This window comes from Varroa jacobsoni, unplaced genomic scaffold, assembly GCF_002532875.2.
Source record: "Varroa jacobsoni isolate VJ856 unplaced genomic scaffold, vjacob_1.0 scaffold_257, whole genome shotgun sequence".
NCBI classification, from domain to species: Eukaryota; Metazoa; Arthropoda; class Arachnida; order Mesostigmata; family Varroidae; genus Varroa; species Varroa jacobsoni.
In genome coordinates this window covers 9,644-34,334 of record NW_019213159.1, presented here as the reverse complement: position 1 = coordinate 34,334, position 24,691 = coordinate 9,644, and the positions used below count along the sequence as shown (strand labels likewise).

Genomic DNA, 24,691 nt, shown 5'->3' with positions numbered 1-24,691 from the left:
CACATATATATATACACATATATATAGAAAAAAGTGCTATTTTCGCATGACCATTTCGATAACGACGTACGATGGATATTTACGCACGCAGAGGTTGCTTCGTATTTATAATTTTAGTCAATGGAGGGATAGTCTTGGCGAAACAGGCTGTCAGACAAAGGAGGGTTAACCAGTTTTAGGTTCTCAGCAAATACCATTTAGTAGGGTAATTTTTAGTGGCTCGGAGTTTAATGTTGCTTTTGTTATTGTTTTTCTTCCGACAATCTGACAAATTCAATACTGCTAGCTTTCGTAAAACTAACTAGCGTAAACTATTACACTATTATATTGTTCGCGCTGAGTACTTATAGGTTTGCAAGCTATTTAAAGCAAACAGAGCCATTTTGATTCATGCGTCTACGCTACACATCTCACTGCAGATACTGAGCAATCCCAACTAGATGGATTTATACATGCTTTGAGACATTAAATCCTTACCGACCTAAAGCGAAATGAGGTCCGTTTACTACAATCATATTACCTACCCCGCCTTAAGGGGTGTGTCCCCTCTACCTCACTACTGTCTTGTTAATACCGCCTGGACTTAGCTTATCGCTCAAAGCAAGCATTAGGTAGATTGTGATAGTGATTTCTCCCCCGTCAATTGTAGCATCAAACAGTTACGACGCATTGCTAATCTTCATCCTGTTCACAGCCACGAGTTTCAGCGCCGCAAGGGCCCCACCACACACTGAACGGAGCGACCTGCAATTTTCAAATTCCTTTCTATCATTCACACCTTTGATTTTGCAGTACCAATTCGAAATCGCCGCGTTCTCGTCGTTCTGCCAGCTACTTCTTGCGGTCCCGCCAATCTAACTACAGGTATCATCAGGTGATGTATGTAGATATCCATTCTTTCCGTGGTATTTTGCAGAAAGCAGACGCTGAGCAGTTGCAACCGTTTACCATCAGCATTCGGCAGTATGAGCACTCGTTTCAAGCTACGGATATTGTTCAGTGCAAATGTAGGCTATACGCCGTTAGCACAGTTTCCGCGAACGACGAAGAAAGCAGTAATAACGAAGCATTTGAATATGGCGAGACGGGTAGACCTTGTAGGTAGCCTAATCTCCATTGTGTTGACAGCAACAAAAATATGAGGGCTTCTCACTGGCTTCCTCTGCTTCGTTCTTTTTTCCAAATTACTTGGAGGCCTCTGGGTTTCCGGTGTTTATTTGACGGGCGGCCCATGAGTGGCGCTCTACTAAAGTTGTGGAGTTCCTCCCTTTTGTGGTAAAGGGTATTTAGAACAGTGTTCGCCTGTCCACCCGCAAAGCTTTCTGCTGAGCTTATTGTTTATGCTACTGCTATTAGGTAGCACAGCAGTTGAGGCACTTTCGACAAAGTTCTGAATGAATAATGAGATACGGGCATCGCTAAAGCTCGCGGCTAGCACCAGCGCAGCTGATGTGACATTAACCGCAAGCGTGACTCGAGTTTCTTCCAGGAAAAGCCATTCCCCACGATTTGTCCCATTCGCTTCGCGAAATTTCGGTTTGAATTTGACTGGTTTTCCGTTAGCTTTTATTGCGTGCTCGAAATCATTGAAGCCCCTATTCTTCGGCAACCCCTGTTATCGTCGTTGTTGCAGCATTTGAAACGTACTCGAAGGAGTTCGTACAAATGCCTTTGTATAGTTTTTTTCTTTTACAGTATTCTCTCCGACAACTTCCGGACCCCGAAATTAAGTTTTAGTCGCTTTTTCACATTACTTTCATACGGGGGACTCTATGCCTTAAACAGCGTTTTTTCTACAAAGCAGAAAATCACAACGTCTTCTTCGAAAGAGAAGTTCAAGTTCGGAACTGACATAAGTGCAAATATAGTAGTATATAATTTTGAACACGGTGTACCAGTGTGCCAGTTAGCCCAGCACGATTGATTTTCCCGATGCATTAGCTCCGACCGCTTAATTTCTCCAATTTTCTAGAAGTAAATCGTTAGCGGTTCACTTATTCAATATTAACACGTAAATATGTCGTAATCTAGCGGTATTCGACCTTGAAGATGCAATCAGTAAACACATTTTATATTAATAGCAAGCTTTAAGTCAGTTATAATGTGCACATACGTTCTGTATTTTTTGATCATCACGACACCAACCTTAAGAACAGGTGAGCCCTGTCTGGCCTGCTGCATATCTGCTCTGTACCGCATTGTGTTCATGCAAATTCGAAACCAATAGAATCTACACAGCCTCTTCTTTTTTCTTCGTATAAGTTCTCGGATATATGTGTTTCTGTTATTCAGTATTATAGTTTTCTTCGCCCACTGTCTCCTACTGCGTTACCAGCCTGACATTTCTTCGCCTATCTACGTTCGTTGTGACAGCCGACACCTAAAAAGGCTTCTTGATGCGAAAGGTACAGCCTTGTACGATAAGTTCTTCCCATGTACTTTCTTGTGTTCTTGTCGTTGTCGCACCTCTCAGGGTGCTTTCTCTCGCTAGATTTCCCCCTCACCCTCTATCTCGTTTCTTCACTCGCATCACAATATCGTTCGCCGTCTTCGTTATGGCGATCTAGAAGAAACTAGCCATCATCATCCACGCCTGCCTCTACACGTTCTCAATAGTACGGAACAGCCATTCTACGTAGTGTCTTACGCACCGCACGAGGGCCGCACAAAGGAGAATCAAAGTGCTTGAGGAAAGAACCTCTCCTGCCCCACAACCCGAGAGTCGCGACTAAGGGGACCACGAAAAAAGAACGAGAACATAAATTGTGTTGTTGTTGTTGTCAAAAACGTTTGCGTGCAGTATCGGTCGCAATAGAATCAGCAGCGTTCTTACCCCTAGAAAAGTGGATGTACATCCACACCGACAAACAGATAAAGACTGATCACCGGTGCCTTACATTGGTCAGGACCAACGACGCAATATCGACAGAACAAACTCAAACTGTGGGGGCAAAGAGAGGGAGACGCAGAAGAGCCGACCATTGATAAATATTCCATCTTATTCTAGTGTTCATGATCATCGTCACTAATACAAGTCGTACGCGCGGTTCGTATACGCGCCATATACGCAGACGTGCATGCTTACATCCATAAATATGTGTGCTCGTATACTCGATGCTGGCTAACGCTTGCAAGACCTTTTTTTTGAGTTTTTCTTTCTTTTTCGTTCACTCTCAGCCTTCCACTCTCCGTTCTGATATTTATACTTCCAAGAAATCCTCATGATTATCAATATGGCGCTATCCGTCCATTGTCCGTCACGCGTGATTGGTCGACTTGGAACAACTTTGAGCGATAGGGGCAAAAAAGAAAATGAATCAAAGATAACTTTTTTGCTCTGGCAAAGATGAAAATATCGAAAGGAAACAAGGAAAGACGAGAAGGAGGCCGGAGGAAGACAGGACAGAGAAGTAAGAAGAAAGCGTTGCGCGTTACTGTCGTCATCATCATCTAATGTCGAAGATTTAACTGCTGGCTGTGGCTGCAGATCAGCGATAATCAAATCGGGCCGTGCGGGGTCCCGGCGGTCAGGGTCGGAGTAGACATTTTCTGGTTATTTTTTGGCCTCGGTTTTTTATCACCGATGAAAAACGCAATGAAAGATCTGCATAAAAAGACGTGATGTTTGTCATTTGTAGGCGAGACAGTAGGAAAGAAGCGATTTGAATGGACGCGCCAAATCACCATAGATCACACCCCAATGCTTTGGAAATGTTCTACTCTGCGTATTTAGCCATAAGCCCAAAAAAATAGAGAAACCAAGCTTGAGAAGGTTGAATGTTGCCGAAGGACGCTCAAGATTCTAACGTAGTTACTAAACATATATTGCAAACGAGAATAGGGACAAATTTTCTTTCAATTCAAGAACAAATCAAAGATCGATAGATAGCTAACAGCGACCCTGGCATATTGAAAGAAACAACTACACTTTGCTGAAAATTGCTTGCCCACAAACATGTTCATGTCAAAGAGCATGTCTACCGCTTCACCGTAGCTCACTACAATAAAATTAACTAAGTATGCCATTGTTAATATAACTTGAGATAATTAGTTGCTCAGCGAAAGAAATATAGCGATAATTAATTGGCTACTGCGACAAGAAAAACATCTAAAGCCTATCCGATATATTGCAGGCTATAACCATCTGGAGTACGATGACAAAGGCTAACCTTGACGCTGTCCATTTTGCCGACAACTAAAACAAACGCGGTCACTTTAATAACAAATCGATATTGCACTCACTGTTTGTTTTCGGACAAGTAATTCGTTGATCGCGATTAGTCTTTCGTAGGTGCCTCGTCCTATTCTTTTTTCTTCGAAGAAGGACCACGCTAGCGACCGATAAAATCGGCAGTATGCCTATTAAATTTGGGAGAATCGTTAATGATATTACATTGGCTCTATCTAGATGTAAGTAATAATGTTGATTTCGCGAGGTTCAGCGTCCGACAGCGGCGGAGCGGCTATAACGTATCGCTACAACGTTATAATGGTGCCTCGCAGGACAACGCTCGATTCGGTAGCAAATAATAAGATATATAACTATCGCGACGAATATAGACGTCTGTGTTTACTGGAATTGGTCGATCACAATGATCCGAGTCCAAGTACCGGCACGCATATTTTCAAATATAGGTAATGGCTTATTTAATTATTACTTAATTGCTAGACGTTTCAGCAAGAAAATTCACTATTTAGCCAAAAATTTGGGAAAATGTATGTCAACTTGCTTCCGAAAAGAATACACAGTCCTGAAAGAAGTAACAATAGAAATGAGTCTGACGGATGGCACGAACGGCACACAGTGACAATAGTAATAATCATAGCTTCGATCTATTGGATTATTATTCCTGCCTGCGCAGCATCACAGTGCAGAATCAGAACGAAGCCGCGTACCAGACGGGTGACGTATATACGATCCAGTAAATACAGAAGCGTCCAGTTCAGAACTATGAACGAAATAAGTTACAGTTATGACCAGCCATAGGGCACAGAATTAACCTCTAGTTCCAGCGTACCATGCGCGCTTTCTGGTTCCTTGTCGAAGTACACTTTCAAGAAGCTCACAGTTTTTAGCATCAGCATCGATCGTATTTAATATGAGGTTCGCAGCCGAACAGAAATCACGTATTAAACGAGCACAATAGTCGCTGGCTTTCAACAATAAAAACGTTACTTGCCCCGCGTAGATTGGCCCATTGTGACTCGGGATCCAGCTTGCTACATAGCTTGTGGATAGAGTGGCGATTGTAAAATGCCCAGTATACCGCACCCAGTAATTCGATTCGGGTATAAGGATCTTACTAGCACTAGCATCATTAACGAAGAAGGGCATGGGCGTGACATTGGCCAAGTAGTAGATCGCTTGAGCGGTACCTCGAATTGGTAAATGTTCCATCACGTTTTATTAGTCGAGCTCGATCGTAACTTATTCTTTGTTGACAGCAATATCGCAAGTAATTATTAATTTTGTTCAGTAAACTTTGTGTTCTTAAAGACAAATTTGAAACTTGTCCAACACGGAATCTTTCAATCATTTGTATTTCGCATGGCCTGAGGTTTCTGCGCCCTAACTCATTTTCGTGACGACCTACGTAACATGTTTGGCTCTAAACCTTCCAAATATACGAAAGTGTGTAGATTGCAATCCGGACATAGACATACTTCTGTCTGTTAGTGAAGAAAAGTACGAAAAATAGGAAGAGCAGTGTCTCTACAACGGTGATCCCGTTTCACGCTCAGACACTCGAGATTTCCGCGTCTGTCCCAATAACAGGTCCTTAAACCATTGCCATGCAACGGTACCAAAGTTGGCCACCGACGGGACAGCTAAGTTACGGAAAAGGTTTTTGCGCCTCGTAGACATACGTCGATCAAAAAATTGTAGAACGAATCAGGGCGATATGCAGTTAGAACTTTGTCGTCATGTTTCAGCTATGTGGAATGTATTTAGGCGAACCTGGCTCATTCAAGCCGATAGAATTGATGATAATGTACAATAGTAATAATAATAATGACGAAACTCTTCAAAGCATTTATTGTTCTATTTAGCGCAAGCGACACAGACTTTACGCTTGCTTGTTATTCTCTGGCGCCTAATAATAACCTAGTTCAACGTTTCTAATATTTGTAAGTTTTTGTTCGATAGGCACGTTTCGTCCTATCACAACATATCACCCAGCCTACTCGTGTATTTCGCAGAACTTTCTTCGTTGAATAACTGTTAAAGTATACGTAGCATGGTAACACCCTGCACTGTCATTTACATTTAGGACTACGTTTAGGTATTCAATTTCGCGTCACGCTGTCAAAGGTGACACAGAATAGTACCATTGCACCTTTTGTGAAGACAGACACACGACGCTTATAGCCAGGTTAGGCTGGGTTAAGCCTAGCTAGAGAGACAGAGAGTGTGGAAATAGCACAAACAACACTCAGAAAAAGGAATTCACTTCAACCGCTAGCTAACTTTTTGACCCGTTACCCGTTGCAAAATAGCTATCTTCCTACATGCATCTTTTCTCGCTAGCGTAAGTAATGGATGTACTCTTTAAACTAGCCATGTCACGACAGAAGACAGCAGGTATAACTGTTATTGCGCACAAAAATGTAAATCGTCACGTCCGGAATTGTAGGATCGTGACGAACAAGTTCGTCACGTCTCCAGCAGTGTGCTTGAGATGTTTAGTGACGACGAATAGATGTAACGCAAGAGTCGGAATATATTTGGGGTAAGGCCCCTGATTAGGTTGTAAATAAATATATGTCGTTGATTACTGATTCATATAAGACGAACCCTAAGAGGTCAAGGCAGCGTTTCTGTTCTACTGTACGCTCTACGTATGTAATAACCCAGCAACGAAACTGATTCAAACTGTAAACCCCAATAGTATTTTTGGAAATTGTGAAATCGTCCTACTATGCGGGCATTTGTACATTAACCAAGTGGACTATTACCAATGACGACTGTTTACGTTAAAGGGTAGAAAATGAACCCCCTTATTTAACCAAAGGGCGATCCAATAAAGGGTGAATACGATCTAACATGTTTAACGTACAACCCATATGCAATAAAGGTCACACAAACAGGCATGAAAGAGCAATTGTTTGGCCAGCCAAGTCCCTAGGGCAAATACAGCTATGTCCCCCATGTGCAGACACTTGGTCACCGCCCTACTACCCAGTTAAGAATAGCAATGCCTAACCAGTGATAATCGGATTAACACATTTACATGCTCGATAGTCAAAATACCATCCCCGAAGCTGGTAAAGCTGCCCTAAACAGTATCTCCCAGAGAATCAGGTTAACTAGAGATATTTGGGTCTGGCTCGAAGCTCAGGCGATCTCGCAATCAATTCGCTTCTACGGCCTCCTCGTTTTACGAGATTGCTGATATTAGCCGAGTTGATATACTACAGCGGAATATTGTCGACCGCGACACGTGAATAACGCCGGATGTCCCCTTCACTCGTGTATTAGCTAGAGCCGACCATTTACTCCACTCTTTGTCAACAAACCTCCCAAGGGACGCATAGCCAGCACAGAACTAAGTGTTCAGGCTTCATAACGCGGTTATTCCCCGTTGGGATATTGGCATAACAGCGCATAGTATCCGATGAGCGCCTGGGCTTATTCTGTTCTGTTTTCCCCGACGACCCGATCATGTGGAGGAGAGCTAATGTCAACCGGTGCTTTAGCCAGTGGCTTCATTTACGCACAGGGAGGCATCAACTTTCATCACATACGGGCATTATTCACAGACAATGCAATAGTCTAAAGAAAAAGAAAAGATGACAGAAAAGGGTGGGATAAAAGACGTCGGTAGTAGCCCAGAGCCAAGCACATTCTGGTGCGGACTGGCGTGGCTCGATCGGCTGCCGCTCGTGCGAAGTACCACCGCATTTTCCGCGGCCACGAATTTATGCGGTCTGCAGTCGGTGGCCAGTTCCGTAACTTTTCTACAACCCTTCCTTCATCTCGCCACAGACACGGTCACCTAACTGGCTGACCAGCGGATGGCAAGCCACCCTGGTCGTAAATCTTATGCTCTCATCTTTTGTGTTGCAGTGTTGGCCGTCCGCCTGTTTTCCCAGCTGCGTGTCGAGCACCCGCGAATGGCAAAACAAAAGAGAGAACTTGGCCTTTTCTGAGTTGAGGAGGCCTCACGGAGGTGGTTCCTTGGTGATTGCTTCCTGGGGGTGACGGGTGATGGCTGTAGCTGCCAGTGAAGAACAGACTGTACAAACGAGCCAGTAGTTTGGGGAGCCAACCAGACGTAGAACCCAAGGGTCTGAGTAGGCGCGCGATCCCTCTGGTCAGGCTCCTTTTTGTCCGGACAACACAGGAGGTTGCAATGGTGGTTGAAGGCCTACTGGGGATAAGGTTCTCCCCAAGGCTAGGGTGAGTTGGTCACCAAGATGAGTAGTCAGGCTGCCCGAGAGACTGGCAAGAACTAAACTAAAGGGGCTCTGCAGAAAATTCGAAAGCGGACAGTGGATGAATGTGCATGCATGGTACTGAGAGGATCTAGTCAAAGGAGAAGCCGACGAAATTAAAGAAGTCGGTGGATTATAATTTCCCTAATGATGATACATCTTTGCTTAGCGGAGATTATGGTACACGTCCATGAGTCGAGTAAGAATTCACTTTTTTTCTCTGAGACGCATAAGAACTTACAACAAAGTTTATAATATATACCTATATGTATATATATATACATGTATATATGTATGTATATGTATAAAAAGGTTCAGTTGTACATATATATATGTGTACAAATAAACCTTTGTATACGCAGTTTTCAAATATTTTACTTCCAAAAATTACGCTTTCTTCCTTTTCTAAAGACTACAACGTTAAGTACAACGATTTCTATGTATACTATTACAAAAGCGGATATAGCACCAGAGTTTACTTTAACACAGAAATGTGCCGTCAGGGCAATCTGGAACCACAGCTAAGCTGGATACATATTAATCGGAAAAATCATTGCTGACCGCGTGACGATTTTTTCAGTTAGCGTCAATCGCGTGTGTTAGTGAGTGTGTTTTATAAATAGTGAATATTTCTTCTGATTATTGCACGTTCACGTACTTTTAACATAACGTTTCATTAAAAAAAAAAACGTTTAGAATGCTACCTCAATGGAAAGAAGGAAGTTGCGACACTTTTTATTGCAACAACTGCTTTCCAGTAATAAATGAAAGTAAAAAAACGTATCTTTTTTTTTTTTTTTTTTAACTATTATAACTAATAAACGCGCTTGGTACAACGTAATAGAGGTAAAAGAAACATGACGGCGATGCTGGCACCACCGAAGTAAGCGTTAATGGAAACGATAACAATATATTAACATTGGATTAAGCTTGAAAAAATGTATTGTTTTTTTTCTTTCTTGTAGCAATCGCTTGTGTTATATGATACCGCTAGCATAACAGAATTCTGTTCTATTTGCTTGCTTTGGATACTAGAATTCTGCTGACCCTTCATACGCTAAACGTTATAAACCATGCGAGCGCCGCATGTTCCATTAAGCCCAAGTACCATCAAAAATCATCATCCTCAGCTTGATCAACATCAGCATCATCACTGGGCGACGTCTGCTTATTCGACGTGCATCGCAGTATACCGTAGTAAAGCATGTCATATGCCCGCTGACTGAATGTATGTTGTTGGCCAACATCACAGAAACGGCCTTTAGTTTCAGCTTTGGCGGGCAGTTAAGCCTCAAACCTGCGATAACGACTATATAGTTTGCTCAGGCTAACAACCAACTAATCATCCCTGTAACTGCGTTCAATTCTGTGTTCGCCCTTTTAGACGCTTTTCGTCGTCTTATGCTTCACTTCATTTTTTTTTTTTTTTTTTTTTGTACACTTGCTTGACAACTAACATTAACATGTATCGTCTGCAAATGAGAGGTAACAGGCAATATGCTAGCAAGAAAGAGGAAATGGAATTATATCACCTTTTCTTATCTTCCTTTCAGGAAAATATACAAGTCTGATTCATGGAATCACCGGATGACTTTGAATCTGCCAAAGCGGTAGCTGCGATCGGTCACTTTTTGCAGTATAGCGCTTCTGACTAAGCAAGCCTAGTACAGCAGTATTGGGAAGTACCGTATAGAACTTTGCATGTTCTTTAAGTTCGATAAGGTGAGGCACGTGTCTTTTCATGTTATTTTTTTGCCAGACATTATTTTAGACGGGTAGTGCTGTATTTATCCGACCTTTTCCACGGCGGAACTTGAAGCGGTGTGGTAAAAATATGCCATAGCAACGATCCGCTAAACGAAAAGCTTGAACCACCAATGGCCGCATATTCATAGGTACCATGGCAATCCACTTAGACATGTTCAGTAGCCACCCAGATCACACTGCCTTCTGAAGTTACTCGCACATAATTTTTACATAGCTTACGATTTCGATAGGACAGACTATTCGCATCGGATAGGTATTTTTCGTATTTGTGGTATGATTTCTAGATAGGCTGGGAAGTAGTAAGTAAACTTAAAAGTTTAAACTTTTAGCATCTTAGATATACGTGACCTGGGGGTCTATAGGCTGTTCGTCACTACCACTACAATCATCATGTACCCGAAAGACTCGCCAGTGCAAAGCAGAATAATCCACTTGATACGATAGACGATGATGACTAATTGATGAACTGGTGCAGATGCGTGGAAAAGCAATGAAGCCGAGAAGCTGATGATAGCTTTCATCAAGCGCATGCTGTCCGCTTTGTTAGCGTTCTCGTGGTCGAGCGACTATTAGCTTTAACAGTAATCGTAATCAGATAATTTAAACAAGCTCTTGCAAGCTCTCGACTGATATAATCTGATAACCACATAATGCATTTACTGAAATTTACGTTTACTTGCTGAAAGAAGTGTAAAGAGCGATATGGCCGAGGTACTCACTAACATCGTCAGCGATCTCCTATTCTATTCGTCTGTCCGACTCGGTTTTGACGTCCGGATTAATATACCCTCTATCTATCTTCTAAAATTGTTTCGTTTTTCTCGAGGTCTCTCAAAAATTTTTCTCGAGGACGTCCTTTGATGGAGAAAGTACTTTCGACTCTTTCTTTTCAGTAAGTTGAATAAATGTGCTATAACCAAAAAATGGTAATACAGCCACTGCCATCAGTAGTAAGGAAGGACGACAAAAAAAAGGAGGGAAAAATAAGAGAGGAAAAAAATAAGTGAGTTTTTTCTACCAGCTTATCTGCACAATCGCTCGCCAGCCTCAGCTAATCACTTCGCTCTATCGTAATTAAGCATTGTTTCAAACAGTAGTTTTTTTTCAGTTAAAATGAACGTTTACGTCTATGCCCGGTTTACCCAGCCTAAAGGAATCTAGAGCTCCTCATTAAGTGTCCCGTGCAAATGGGTTAGTGCGTGGAATTGACTGCACTGTGGCCGCATTCAGCCTTTATTTCTACCAACCATAGCTCAGAACGCTTTCATGGGATACATGCATGTGTTTGAGATCGAATTGTCCATTGATTGATCGTAACGACTCATTGTAAAAGGTTTGATCACACCCATAAACATCTGCTGCTCCAACCACGAAAACAATTCAGTCAATGATTATTATGAAGGAAGCTGGATAGCAGGTGTCGTTCATAGAAAATGGTTACTACTAGTACCACCTAAAGTTCTGCCATTTAGGCCCTAACCTGTACACGTAAATATATTACGTTAATATGCCGAATCAATGCAGTCGTTGAGAGCTGTCTCCCCATAGCTGGCGATTCGTTTGATGTATCTAGGCATCTCACTAAATAAGCCTTAAATTAGGCAATCGAATAAGACCTGATTTACCGGCCGACATACTGGCATTTACTGGTGTTTACGTATCTATCAGCCTGATGTCGATGATGGCGTATTCTATGTACGGTCGGCCTTCGGCAAAAGGAAAAAGACGACAGTCCTTATAGTTTGTTCTAGGCCATGCAGATACCTAGGGAAACGTAACACATACGCCATCCATGCAAGTACATATATAACTTGCATGTGTCATTTTCATCGATGTGTGTTATTGCAATCGTGTAGATCGCATCGACGTATGTCGGCCCGGTGCCCTATGGACAATCCCCATAACTGGTCATCAGCTCCCTTATTGGTACATACTACATTGTGCTGAGTAGGTCAAGCTAATAGCACATATCACAAGGTAGTCAGCGGCAGGCGACGGTACGAAGCTGGTGGCAGGGTCCAGGCAGCAGCAGCAGCAAAAGAAGCGAGTGTATTAATTAGAGGCAATGTTACTGCTACTGGTGTGCCTGGTACAGGTTCTGTTTCTTTGTCCACAACCATGTGGGAAAAAGCGGGGCTGCAACGAGCGGCTCTGTAGACCCTCTTTGCAGCGAGGCTCGACGTGACACGGGCTCGGTAAAGCCCCTCCTTCGAACGCCTGTCCGTAACCTTTTTTGACCCCTCCTTTCTCGAGAAAGTCCTAACCTACCCTGTGTGTGTTCGCCTTTCGTTGCTCTCGTTTCTTGCGTTCACCACTTAGCCGTCTGTGGTGTTCTTTTTCGTCTAACCTCGTCGTTGCTGATACTGCTAACCGCTGCAGGAACGGCCCCAGTCGACGATATAGTGAGCGTGGTTGTATTCATGTTCATTGGAATATTACGCCAGCTACTTTTGCTATAACTTTGGATATTAGCTGCGCTTGTCTTCGTCTCGTTTGCTTTCTGGGTCGTCCCTGTGGCAAAGTTGTATATATGGGATAATAAGTTTGAATAATATACATAACAACAGCAGCAAACAAAGTATGCCTCTTGATAAGAACGTATTTTTCTTCGTCATCTAATTATGATATTATGAGTAAAAGTACTTGCACTGGCTTAAGTGCATAGAAAAATGTAAATATCTTAATTTGGCGGATTATCACCCCCCGTCAGGCTGTTTGTGTGAGCAAGCCTGTTGAGCAAATAGTTTAAGCAAATTCATCTTTCCAAGCACTTTGAAGGCAGCTGGCAGAAACAACAACATTTCCAAGTAGTTTTAAGTAGAGCTCAGAAGGGCCGCAATTGTCTAATATATGGCAGGTTGATGCCCAGCGTTAGCCCTATGATTGTGTTAAGCATCTGGCATTTCAAGAGGATGCAGACATTGTGTATTCTGTTGGCATCGACAAGTTTCTTGCCGAATTGTTGCATCATGCAGACACCTGTTCCCGCTAGTAACTTTTACAAATTTTTCAGATCGGCATTTGGGACACGTTACCATGCGTCACGAGTATATTGGGAGCGAAGTTCAGCATCATCAACCAAGTTCATTCGTCGCTTCGATTGGACGTCCTGTTAAATGGATTAACTATTCTTGCAGGAAACTAGACGACCGTGGGAAAACACTTGAGGCTTTTATTGCAGAAAAATTGGGCCTTTTGTATAGGAGCATTATACGCATGGGATGAATCGTCAAATGTAGGTAGATTTCTTAGAGCATGCAATACGCTTTCTGTCTGTTATGTAATTTTTAGTAGTAGATCATCATGCCACAGGTCAAATTATCTCACGTAGTATTCAGCCTATCGAACACAGGTTTGTAAAAATCATCCTTTGTTGTTTTGCGGAAATTCTCTTTTTTCAAGCACTTTTTGACATATGCTACTAAGTCAACTGATTTTATCAAGTTAAGTCACATCAACAGTGCGCTGCCTATGATTCTCTTGGGAACGTTTCGATTTCAAGGTAATCTAGGACGAACGATGCCATCTATCTCATGTGTGGGAAATTTAGTGGAGATATCCACACCGTAATAAAGCAGCGTAACGAGTGAGGCCCGATAGAATGCCGAATATACAAATGTAGTTAGAGGACTCGAATTTCTTTCAGCAGTGATCGTCTCGGGTGTTGGCGTGGTATGCTGACAGCTGATTTTACATCGGCCTATACTGGCCAACTAATGACTGCGTGAAATCTAAAAGAGCTTCGGTTTTGTATACCAGCGTCGTCATACTCTAAACTAGGACTCGTTTCGCCGATGCTCGGCTGTTGATTCTTCTATTGATGCTGCCAGTGCCCTGAATCTGTTAGCTGTCAAGGGATTTGCTCCGCGACAGTATTCTCAGAGATTGAGAAATTTTCCGTCATAACACCTCCATCAGTAACGCGCTACTTTCACGCTACAGTTGCTATCGTTGTCGTTCGTTTCAGTTCTGGTTGCTCCCGTTTTTCGAAGAACCCCGCATACTCCCCTCCATAGCAAAAGTGCCCCTGCCCGGCTGTCCCCCGCCCGCTGCTGACAAACAGACTTCCAGCTTTTGTTCCTTTTATCTAGGTTGAATGTGAAAGAAAAACTGAGACTGGTCCAGTGCTGAGAAGAGCTCGGCTTCTGCACTACTCGTTTCCATCCGCAGGAACATCTGCACAAATTGTCACCTTCTCTTGGAGTCCTCGGTGCCATCATCACTGCCGGCTGTTGCGGCGGCGTCGCCGTACGTTTTGTACAGCTCGGGGCCGGATTGAGCCTTCGGCGTGCAGGCAGGCTCTAGTTGGTGGCAGACCACGATGATTCCATTTCGTCAGGTCCTTATCATATCGTCTGCTGTTGTTGTTACTGCAACTGCTTAAGACGTTGGAGGGAGCCTGTGGCTGTTGCCCTCATTTCAAATGTTGCAGCCGTTACGCTCATTGGTATCTTGGCCATGTTTGCCACAACGGCGACAAAGCCAGTTATCATTGTATTTGTTGTATCCGGTCGTCGTGAAACTGAGCGATCGAAGCTGTCCTCGGACCAACATGGAAATGTGTTTTCCGCCTGTCTGGTATTACCAATTCAATTCCTGTTGTAGAAATTTCGCGACTGTCAATTTTAAATAACTGCTAGCATATAAAATACACCTGTGCTGACAGGCATCAGATATGGGAGGGTTTCAGGTAAATATCCACGATTGGATTTAGCAGATCCGAGCAGTAGTATCTTGTATTGACAGAACACCTTAGGAGAAGGGGCCTAAAAGGCAAAACATAAACCAACATAAAACTAGCAACTTTGCGGGACAAATCGAAATAGAATCTTACACCATTTGCTACGGTAGTATATATGATAGTGTTGTAAATAGGTGTTACGAGAGAAAACTTTGTTATACACACATAATGTTAGATACACATATTATATGGCATAAGCGGAAAGACAGTTAATTTTTATTTCTAATAGTGAACATCTGTTTCAATAGTCAATGTACTTTGTGTTGAAAAAAATATTTTTATTAGCAGACGATTAACGGTTGATTTAAAACGTCGCAGCATCTCCTAACGTGCGGTACATAAACCTGATTCACACGCATCATTTTTTATTCTCGACTATGAGCATACGGTGGCAGCTATAGACCTAGAACAAAAATAGTTTCAACCTAAGCACATGGCCTAAAAACCTGTAGGTTTTGATATTATCGAACCCTGAAAGAACAACGGCTCATAACTAAATATGTAGCGTGGCTAAGCACACATGCCAGTATGCAAATGTGATGCGTCGCGTTTGTGTCCTTGACTTGTCAGCTACCCGGTGCTACTGTTACTGCCTAAAATAGAAATACTTTGAAGATACGGTCCAGTTGCAGTTCAGACAGACGAAAGCTGTTGAAGGCCTACGATAATGACTTCGTACGCATGCGAAAGGTCGCTCATGTGCTTAGATCCCAGAATAATCTTAGAAACGTTGAAATCGTGTGGAAATAGAATTCATCATCATATAGACTGCAACGCTCGGTTTTTTTTTAATAACCGTCTGTTAAAGATTGCCACTTTTAGCAGTGCTGCAAAAAATTGTAAAACAGATAATGCAACCGAATCTATAGCCTGTGATAACCAAAGCAAACGGAAATTTCGTCTGAGAATTTTTTTATGTTAAGACATACAACTCAATGTCGACGATCGGCGATCTATCCTGTTGTTATATTCAAAGGGCTCCTATCGTTAAATTCATTTAACTCGAATATCGATTAGCAGTACCTGCATGGCCTATGTATGCTTGATATACCACTATACAGTAGGATAAAGAGAAAAGCAGCGCTTCCCAACTCAGTGTTTTTTTGCCATAATGTAGCATGTATATGCACGCCGCTTCGACCTATCAGGATAGGCGGCCTACACATACCTCCATAGTAATATGTTGGGCCTGCAACACCCGATAGAAATTTCCCCTTGCGAACGACGAGGTTTTCGGCGTCGCCACACCAACTTCCGAGTCTTCTGTTGCCGTAGGTAGTCAGCATAGCATAATGTGAAAGTGGACGGTATTCTTCTTGGGTGAATACAGCATTTACCTATACTGAAGGCGGATTTGAAGGCAAACTAGATTCCAACAGTCTCCAGGACTGCGTCAGTTCGCTGTGATAGCAAACAGTGAAGAGTAACGATGATACATTGAATTATCGAAGAAAATAGGTTTGTAAATAAATAAACAGGAACAACAAATGCAAGACCGATTAATGAACGCAAATTATAGACGCCTAAACCTCGCGAGAGAGAAAAACTTAACTGTAGGAGATTGCAAGCACGGGAGTTGTTTCTAGTTGAGTAATCTAGTTATGAAAAAGAAGTCGTTGGCCTATGTTATAAATTATATGTGGCTCAGATTGTATGGTCATGTGGAATCTTATCATACTTCTATACGTCAGTATAGAGTTGGGAACTTCTTGATATAACTTCTTGTGCAGTTGAAATTCTACACTAATACCTAAGGGTCTCTCTGATATGACTTCACACCTCAAACATGATACGCAGCATTTGGCCAAGACCATTTCTAAGATTCCTATGGCAAGCCGAATAGACCAGTGATTGGTAAAAAGGTCGATGTCTGAGTACGCGTGCACAGCTATGACTACAATCGCGAGCGTCTCCCTCAACGAGATTCATATCGGGAAAATATATCCTACCCTTTGTAGACCATATGCAGTATTTTCACCCGTACTTGCGCACCTATATGAATATCAGAAAAAAAGAGAGAATTTATGAGACACTTCCCTGCACTTCTTCAAGTTCATAGAGCCCCAGCGCTATTCAGTATTCGCAGCCTCCTCAGCCAAGCAAATCACTTCTCCAAACGCACTCGGTACCAAGAAGAACTGCTAGGTCATTCAAACAGAGCAGGCGTTTGGCGGCATTTGTTCCAGCTTACAAACACAGATAGGACGTTACGTGGTCCTACTAAATATCTCTACCACTTGCGCGGTTACAGCCTTTAGCAGCGAGAACTCAGGATGTACACGCAGAAAAAAGAAACATCGCGAGAAAGATCCTTGCTTCTCGGGCCGTACCATCGTCCATCTCGTAAATACGTACGCGTCTGGCCCGTTTTTCTTCTTTGTACTGTCCCGTACGTCCGGAGAGATCCTCTGACGTATAACCGAGAAAGGAAAAGGTAAGTGAAAGAAGATAAAAAAGGGAAAAGAGACGAGAAAAACGAACGAGGTTTTTGCTGAGGCGCGATTTTTCTCATCTCGTACAGAAAGGTGAACAGAAAAAACAAAACACCTTGCCAGATTCGGGGGGCGCTCTACAGCGAATGCGCACTGCCGCTGCTCTGCAACACCGCTTATTATTGTACCTGTGGGTGTCCGTGCCTCAATGAGTGACTTCGTATTGATTTATAATTCGGCATATATCGGGTTAGATATTGAGTGTACGCATCGTATCGTATAGGTTATAGCAAGTGGAGGAAGGAGTCGACCGAAAACATGGTTTTGATTGTTGATTGTTTGTAAATGCGATAAATATTGATCGATTCGAGTGTCACAAAGGCGCTTTACCTGCTCATATGTTACGTGAAAATCTAGGTCACTGTATATATATAACACAAACGACGATGTACAACGTAACTATGTCTAATATTGTATCTTTCAGTCGCAATTGAAAATATTTGAATAATATATATCTATTAGTCGCAGCCTGTTTCACATGCTTCATTATGTCCACAGTGAGTGCGCAGCTTTAGGTAGCGTAGACAGACGTACGTCTGTATAAAAAAAAAAACAACTCAATTTTTGGCTTAATTGAAAAATGATACTTCTGTACCACCACCAATTTTTTTCAGACGAAAATCCCATGTCACAGACTCAACGGGGTAAACGGTCAATGGAGCTCAACGGGGTTTACGGTTAAGGAAGCGAAGTCCGTTATATATGCAGAGCTTGCTAAACATATACGTCGAGTTGACGAGGTCTGTCATTTTTTTCAGTCAACTGATTTTGATATGTAACCACCTTACGGTGGTTACATACCAAAATCAGTTGTAGGCTAGAGTTCGTTGTTAGTTTGCGTCTCGTTTAAGTCTCGTGACGTGTTTAGGCAAGACGCCAAAGAAGGTTCCAGCGGCGTGTGATTCCGTTGTACGCAGAAGTTATATAAAATAAGTGGTCCAACAAACGTTCTACGTAGCCTTCGTCTACGTAGCCTACGTAGCCATTTTATAAAGAGGAAATATCTGAGTGTTCTATTAGATTAATGTAAAAGAAACTCAATCGACTGGGTTCTGTGATACGATTTTTGTTCGTCAATTCGAGGTTCGATGGCACATTCGGAATAGAGATGAAGATGCAAAGAGAAGGGCATATAGTGAACACGATGGAGTAATGCCCAAAATGTTCATTTAATGTTATGTTTTAAGCTGGTTTGCAAGTAAGTTAGTCAGGGGACTTGTCAGAAACTCGAAGGTCGAAGTTCACCAAATATCGTAATGACTGATAATGTTATTCTAGGTTCAATTGCACTGTATTTAGTAATTGTGACACTTAATTGTCCTAGAATAAGGCTTAACGCCGCTAACAAATAATCGCAACTGTCACATAAGTACGGCAGTGGTTTTCAAACTGAAATACTACAATTTATGCCGTGTTTCGTGTAGACGTATAATAAAGGAAGAAAAGCTTTCCGCGACGCTTGGTTCGAAAAACGGAACACCGTTTTTTACTTTCTTTATCAGAATTCGATTAAGGCAGGTTCCACATTTGGCACCGCTCACAGGCCTACCGCAGCTTCACCAGCGTGCACTCTCATTATTAAGGAGTTCGATTCGGGGGACCCGAAAAGTCGAGTCCATAAGGTGTTGTTCATCGGCCGTAGTCGTGCTATCAGCCAGCATTGGTCCGGGGCTATCGCTGGCGCTTCATGAGCTCAAATTAACCAACGCTTACTGACTTAACAAGCAGTTGTAGGGCGACCGAATGCTTCGAGTACACGCTGATGTTACCGCTACTGCCGTAGATATGTGGAACGTTCTAGAAAAAAGAAGCTAAATCTCTTTTGTCCCCATTCTTAAAGCAATCGAGCAACTCCCTGTCCGAATCGCCCTCTCCAATTTCCTGTCATCCTGAATCCTGCTGGGAGCGATCGAAGCCGCAGGAGACACAGCGGTACCAGCCAGCGATCCCGTTCCGCCTCTTCTTCGTCGTAGCCCTCTCATTATACAAGCGCAAGATGATTATTCTACGTTCTACGTACTATCAACGGCCAATGAAGAAATAAATACGCGCTCGATACACAACTTCCATACGCACGAAAAAACGGTATCGACAGGGGCGGTTAGTATTGCCTGACAATTAACAATATGACTGGACATTTATGCTTAAGCAATAAGCTCATGATACTTAGATGTTTAACGCTAACTGCTCGAAGAAGATTCAGTCAGATCATTAAACGTAGTTTTTAAAGGGAAACACTGTGCCAAAGCGTGAGAGGTGGTGTTACTTCTACTACGCTGAACAGGAGCGAAAGACGTCCTGCTGTTTTCATGACAGCAGCAAGCGCTATCAGAAGAAGCGTGAAAATTGAAAGATAAATATATACACATATATAGATCTAATTGTTGTTGAGATATTCTTTTCGTATTAGAAATTAATTAGGGGGGCGATCAGATCTGAGCTGATTAATCCACTGAACTATACAAACCGGATAACATACAATTATCGATTCGCGTTGCAGTGTTAGAGTTAGTACATAATGACCACTGACTGCGTCTAAAGGTCTGCCATCAATTCTTATCATGACGCCAACCTGCCAATAGAGCTACAATCAACTTAATTACATTATCGTAAATGCCGATTTATGCTCCGTCAAGATCAGAAGCAGGAAAATACGATGTGTGTAAATAAACATCATTGAAGAACTTTTTATTAGTGACCGTTTCGTGCAATAACATAATAATTTTTAACACAAATACACTTTGCCAACATGTCTGAATAGCATTTTCTATGCAACAAAAGCTGCGTCTTATTTGTTCCTTTTGCGGATGCACCCGCATCCCTTCTTTCTTGCCATCATCTCGCCAGTTCACGCTATTTCGGCTGAAATCAGTAGAATTTCTTCTTCCTTGCAGTTCCCCGTCATTGAGATCTACTTACACATCCTAACGCAGCCGCTAAGTCACGCACTTACCTTCCCGTTAGTTTGACCCCATTGAATTTCTCTGTCCCTCTCTTCCTTCCTCAATGGGCCCATTCTAATAGTTTCACTTCATGCTAGCTGCGAGACCAAATACAAAAAAAGCAACTGTGCTGATCTCTCTGGTGTCATCACGTTTTGCGTATATCTTCTGCCCTACAAAAATAGTCGAAATATGCATAGTCACCCTGTTTCAATACCATTTTTCCCATTATGCCTGCTTGTGCAAGGACTAAATGAATGAATCCTTCGAGTTTTGTGTTCGACGGGTTCGGCTTTTTTTAGTTCGAAGTTAAATGTGTCTGCGCTCGGTTTCGAACCTATATTATCACGTGTCTTTGAGGTTAGAAGGCAGACACGTTACGATTGAACCGTACGACAGCAACGGTCCATGGCTACTCCCCTTAGACGGCTTTATATTATATTGAACGACGGCTTATATATTACGCCGACGATATTGAAACGCAAGATGTCCGTGGTAACGCTGTGATTTAAGTATTCATCAATATGGCCAAATTGACCACGAACTGGCTTTCATTACCAGAGCGGTACCACGTACTGACAGACAAAAATCAGAAAGCAATCAGACCTAACTGGCTGACGTTAATTTTTCAATTATACCTAACGTTTACTAATTCCTACGACTTGCAGTTGATAGTAAGAAAAAGCTAGCAGTTCCCCCTAAAGGCCACCGCTTTCCTGAATTATTCCAGCAGTTCTTGCCACAAATAACGTTCAGGGACTGAGCTTGCTCACTCGGCTTCCATCTACGCTGAAACCATTTGCTTAAGAATTTCCTATGGGGCGGCCCCCTTTCAAGGTCTTCTTCGCGTAATCGTTATCTTTCCACAGCCTAAAGTTTCTCACTCCTGTTTGGCCCTCACATTTTTTTCTAGTCTCATCTATTCATCTTTTTTGGTGGTCCTTAAACACTTGGCGTATTCAGATTAACAACACAATATCACAATGAGGCCAATGATAAAAGTCAAACTGTTAAAATAGTTTCGTGTCATTTATTTACTTTTATGCACAAGGTTATCGCAGCTATAAAACTAGAGAACTTCAAATCTTACGTGCCGTATGCAAAATTTCTTTCGTTTCTCTCCCGTATTTCTCAGCAGTTCTATCAGTTTCACGTGTGCTTCTTAGTTAGTAGATCACTTTATCAAAATCTTGTTATAGCCATCAGAGTGTGCTCTGTACGTATAGGTCCTATGATCTTGGACCCTTTTTACGGTCCTAACTCAAAATTTCCATTTCGAATGTCTATGCCAAGATTATCAACTTCCCAAAACTTGGGATTTTTTTTCCAGATTGATCAGTGTCTCGCCCTTTTCAGTATTTAAAATCCTCGAAATATCGAATGTGTCTTCTACGAAACCGTGGGGTTAAATCTCTATCACCAACTTGCTTACTTTAACAAAAAATCGCTTCTTTATCATAATTAAATTAATGGTCCTTCTTCTCTGCTTCATTTAGGTTCCTCTACCATGACTGTTTATAGTGACAAATGAATATTAGACGCGTCAAGTGGGGATACGGCAGCATTATATAGTAGCTTGCTATATTAAAGGTTGTTGAGAAGTTTGTTTTACGTACAAATAAATGTAGAGTAGGAAAGACATTTTTTACTCAAAGCTTTTTCCTATTTTTAGCCCTAAATTTTCTACTATGTTCATCGATCCTGGAACAGTTTCACCCACTACTATACTGTTATCGCTTAAGACGCTAGCTTTGTCGCACGTTTAAACCTCTCTGTGAGTTTCCTAAGATATCCCAATTTTCCCCATTTTTTTTTTATCACGACGATTTCCTGGCAAAAGCCATCGTTTATTATTAATATTGCTTGCGTGTTCCTAATGTATATTATGTATAATTTTTGGTCTGGGCTATTTCTTCCAAGGCGCTCCATGTATTTGCACACACCGATTTGCCTTGAGCCTTAATAGAATAGCTTTCCAACTTGTTCGAAATACGTATGCGGTTATTCTAACATTCATTCCATGGATTAGTTCAGCAACGGAGAAACTGCACCCATATAATGGACGTGATTCTAAAAAAATCAATCATGTCTGTGCGAAGATAAAATCCGAAAGGTCGTTTTCTCCCCTGAATACTAACAAGTAAGAAACATCTGAATAAATACATACAGCGGAACGGCCCACGATTTGCCAAAGCTCAATGTTTTTTTTTTTTTTGCTATACCTATTATCTAGAGTTATGACCATAGAATCACTCAATTTGCATACCTAATATTTCTACTCAAAACAATATTTAGTGTCGAAGTTTGTTTTTCTCTTTATAGAATTGCGAATGCTTTTATATAAGTAATAAGTATATGACGCTTAGACATACAAAAGCTGTATCTACCGCTAATGATATTAAAAAGTCTCCTATGATCAACGTGTAAGCGGCAGCAGGTTGGCAATCGTAGACGGCTGCATGCTTTTTACTGTGCGATAAACTCATTATTTATAGCTCCTGTATATATAGTCGTGCAATGCTAACAATGTATACCTGATAGCATATATGCACAATAGACTAACTTAGTTGATGCAAATCCCTTTCTCGAGTTGAACAACTCATTAACTTAACCATCTTTTTTCGTGCTCAGAAAAATATGCGGATTTTCCTATTGGTTGTATATAAAAATATCGAGAATCTTGGCGTGTGCCGAACTTTACTTCGGCATCATACACAGTCAAGAAGCTTTAATTGTCATGGCTGGTAAGATAACGTTTCGTGCGTCCAGAGCTCTGCTTTGCAAACAAAAAAAAATCGAGTCTTATTTTCGGCTATTGCTGTGTGTTAACATGTATCTTCTTGAGTAGTTTTTACCCCCGACCTAAGACAACGATCTTATAAATAGGATCGTCTTCCTATTGCAATGTTTGATGAACGACATCTGCCGGTCTAACTAGTAGCAGTGTAATTAATACATAAACAACAAAGCATTTGGCTTTACGCGCTAAGTTCAACTATCGTATACGAAGCCATTGCCTACATAATTATCATACAGTGCTGTTCTTCGTGTTTTTACGTCCGCTGCTTAAGCTGCTTTAGGCGTCCGGTACTTGGGCTTACGTTACAATACAATAGAGCAGACGCCCACGGATAAAAGTACGCGAAGAACTCCCGCTCCATTGGAGTAAATCCATGGATACTCGCTAGCCCACACACCTATTTACCAGTAAGAGCGATCACCTCGTAGAATGGACGATGTTATCTGTTACAGAGATCATGAAAATTTCATTCATAAAATAACCACGTAACACAAGCAGTACTTACTACAAAACGACAAGTAGCAATTTGTCGTGTTGCCGAAAAACAGTCAAGCGGAACCAAAAACCCCTGGGGCAGATGTTTGTCGCTCATTTCGATTTTGCTTTGATTTTTGCAAATTTACGGCATAAAGAGTGCTACTATTACTAGTAGTACTAATGTTAATCGTTTACGCCGTCAATTAGCTATGACGTACCGGTCTAGTTGTTATGGCTGGTAACAAGCTTTGCTAACTTTTAATGATAACTGATCTGAAGCTGCCAACGTATTTGACAACGCGTTTATCCTGCTTGGCATGACACATAGCTCGTAAATCACTTCTGCCTCCGAAGTGTTAATTGGTATTGACAATGCATGACATGGCAACTATATCACTCAATTTCAGGCTGATGTGTATCTTCGTTGTTGTATTGCTTAAAAATCTGTTGATCGACGCATCACTGCAGCTTTTCTTCCACCCACACACGGCAGTTTCGTTACGTCGCTTAAGAAACAGACAGTGATCTCTTGTTTAGGTACTGAATTCTCACATAACATAATTACACTAAGCTGATATAGGTAGCTTAACAAATGGTGCTATATTTCTGTTAGCTAACTCACCCTGTCCAAGCGGTGCGAGAACACTTGCGACCATAATCAAAATCTCGAGAGGAGCACGCATCGTGCATCCTGCCTACCAGGGTGGCGTTCACTGACTATCGAGTCGATCACGTGCTGGCCCGTGCCTGCTCTGGCTCCTCCAATATCGGACGCCGCTAGGGGGAGCTGCTAGCAGAGGCCCATCTACTGAATCTTGCGACCCTCTCTAATGTGACTCTCTCTCACACGGAGCTTCGTTGGGAGCTAAGGCCCCCGCTCCAGCGATGCCCAGTTGAACTGACCCTGCTACTAACCGGCCGGCGACAGGAGCACACAGCGAAAGGCGAGACCCTTAGGCTTCAGACGTTCCTTCTCACGTCACCAACTTTCAGTTCGACTTCTAAGTCGTTTTTCTCGCCTATCCCGGGGATCTTT

At 42.2% G+C, this 24,691-nt stretch overlaps 1 protein-coding gene and 1 long non-coding RNA gene across 6 annotated transcripts in view; one reads left to right on the top strand and one right to left on the bottom strand.

Annotated features, from left to right (window-relative positions):
* hig (locomotion-related protein hikaru genki) overlaps positions 1-24,404 on the bottom strand; it is a 100,945-nt gene extending 76,541 nt beyond the window's left edge. The window contains exon 1 of one of the 2 annotated variants that reach the window (XM_022830193.2): positions 24,278-24,404. In XM_022830193.2, coding sequence (XP_022685928.1) covers positions 24,278-24,338 — 61 coding nt within the window. In that variant the 5' untranslated portion in view covers positions 24,339-24,404. The remainder of the gene's footprint in view (positions 1-24,277) is intronic. The other variant, XM_022830194.2, reaches the window with a different exon arrangement.
* On the top strand, positions 9,155-20,130 carry LOC111258720 (uncharacterized). Of its 4 annotated transcripts, none has more exons than XR_002679152.2 (5): positions 9,156-9,664; positions 9,990-10,158; positions 13,217-13,438; positions 17,196-17,378; positions 19,277-20,130. It is a non-coding gene; the product is annotated as an uncharacterized LOC111258720 (long non-coding RNA). The 4 variants fall into 4 exon arrangements; XR_002679150.2 differs by having other exon boundaries at positions 9,157-9,664; positions 18,051-20,130; XR_015310267.1 differs by having other exon boundaries at positions 9,155-9,664; positions 13,706-20,130.
* Positions 24,405-24,691: the final 287 nt, after the last annotated feature.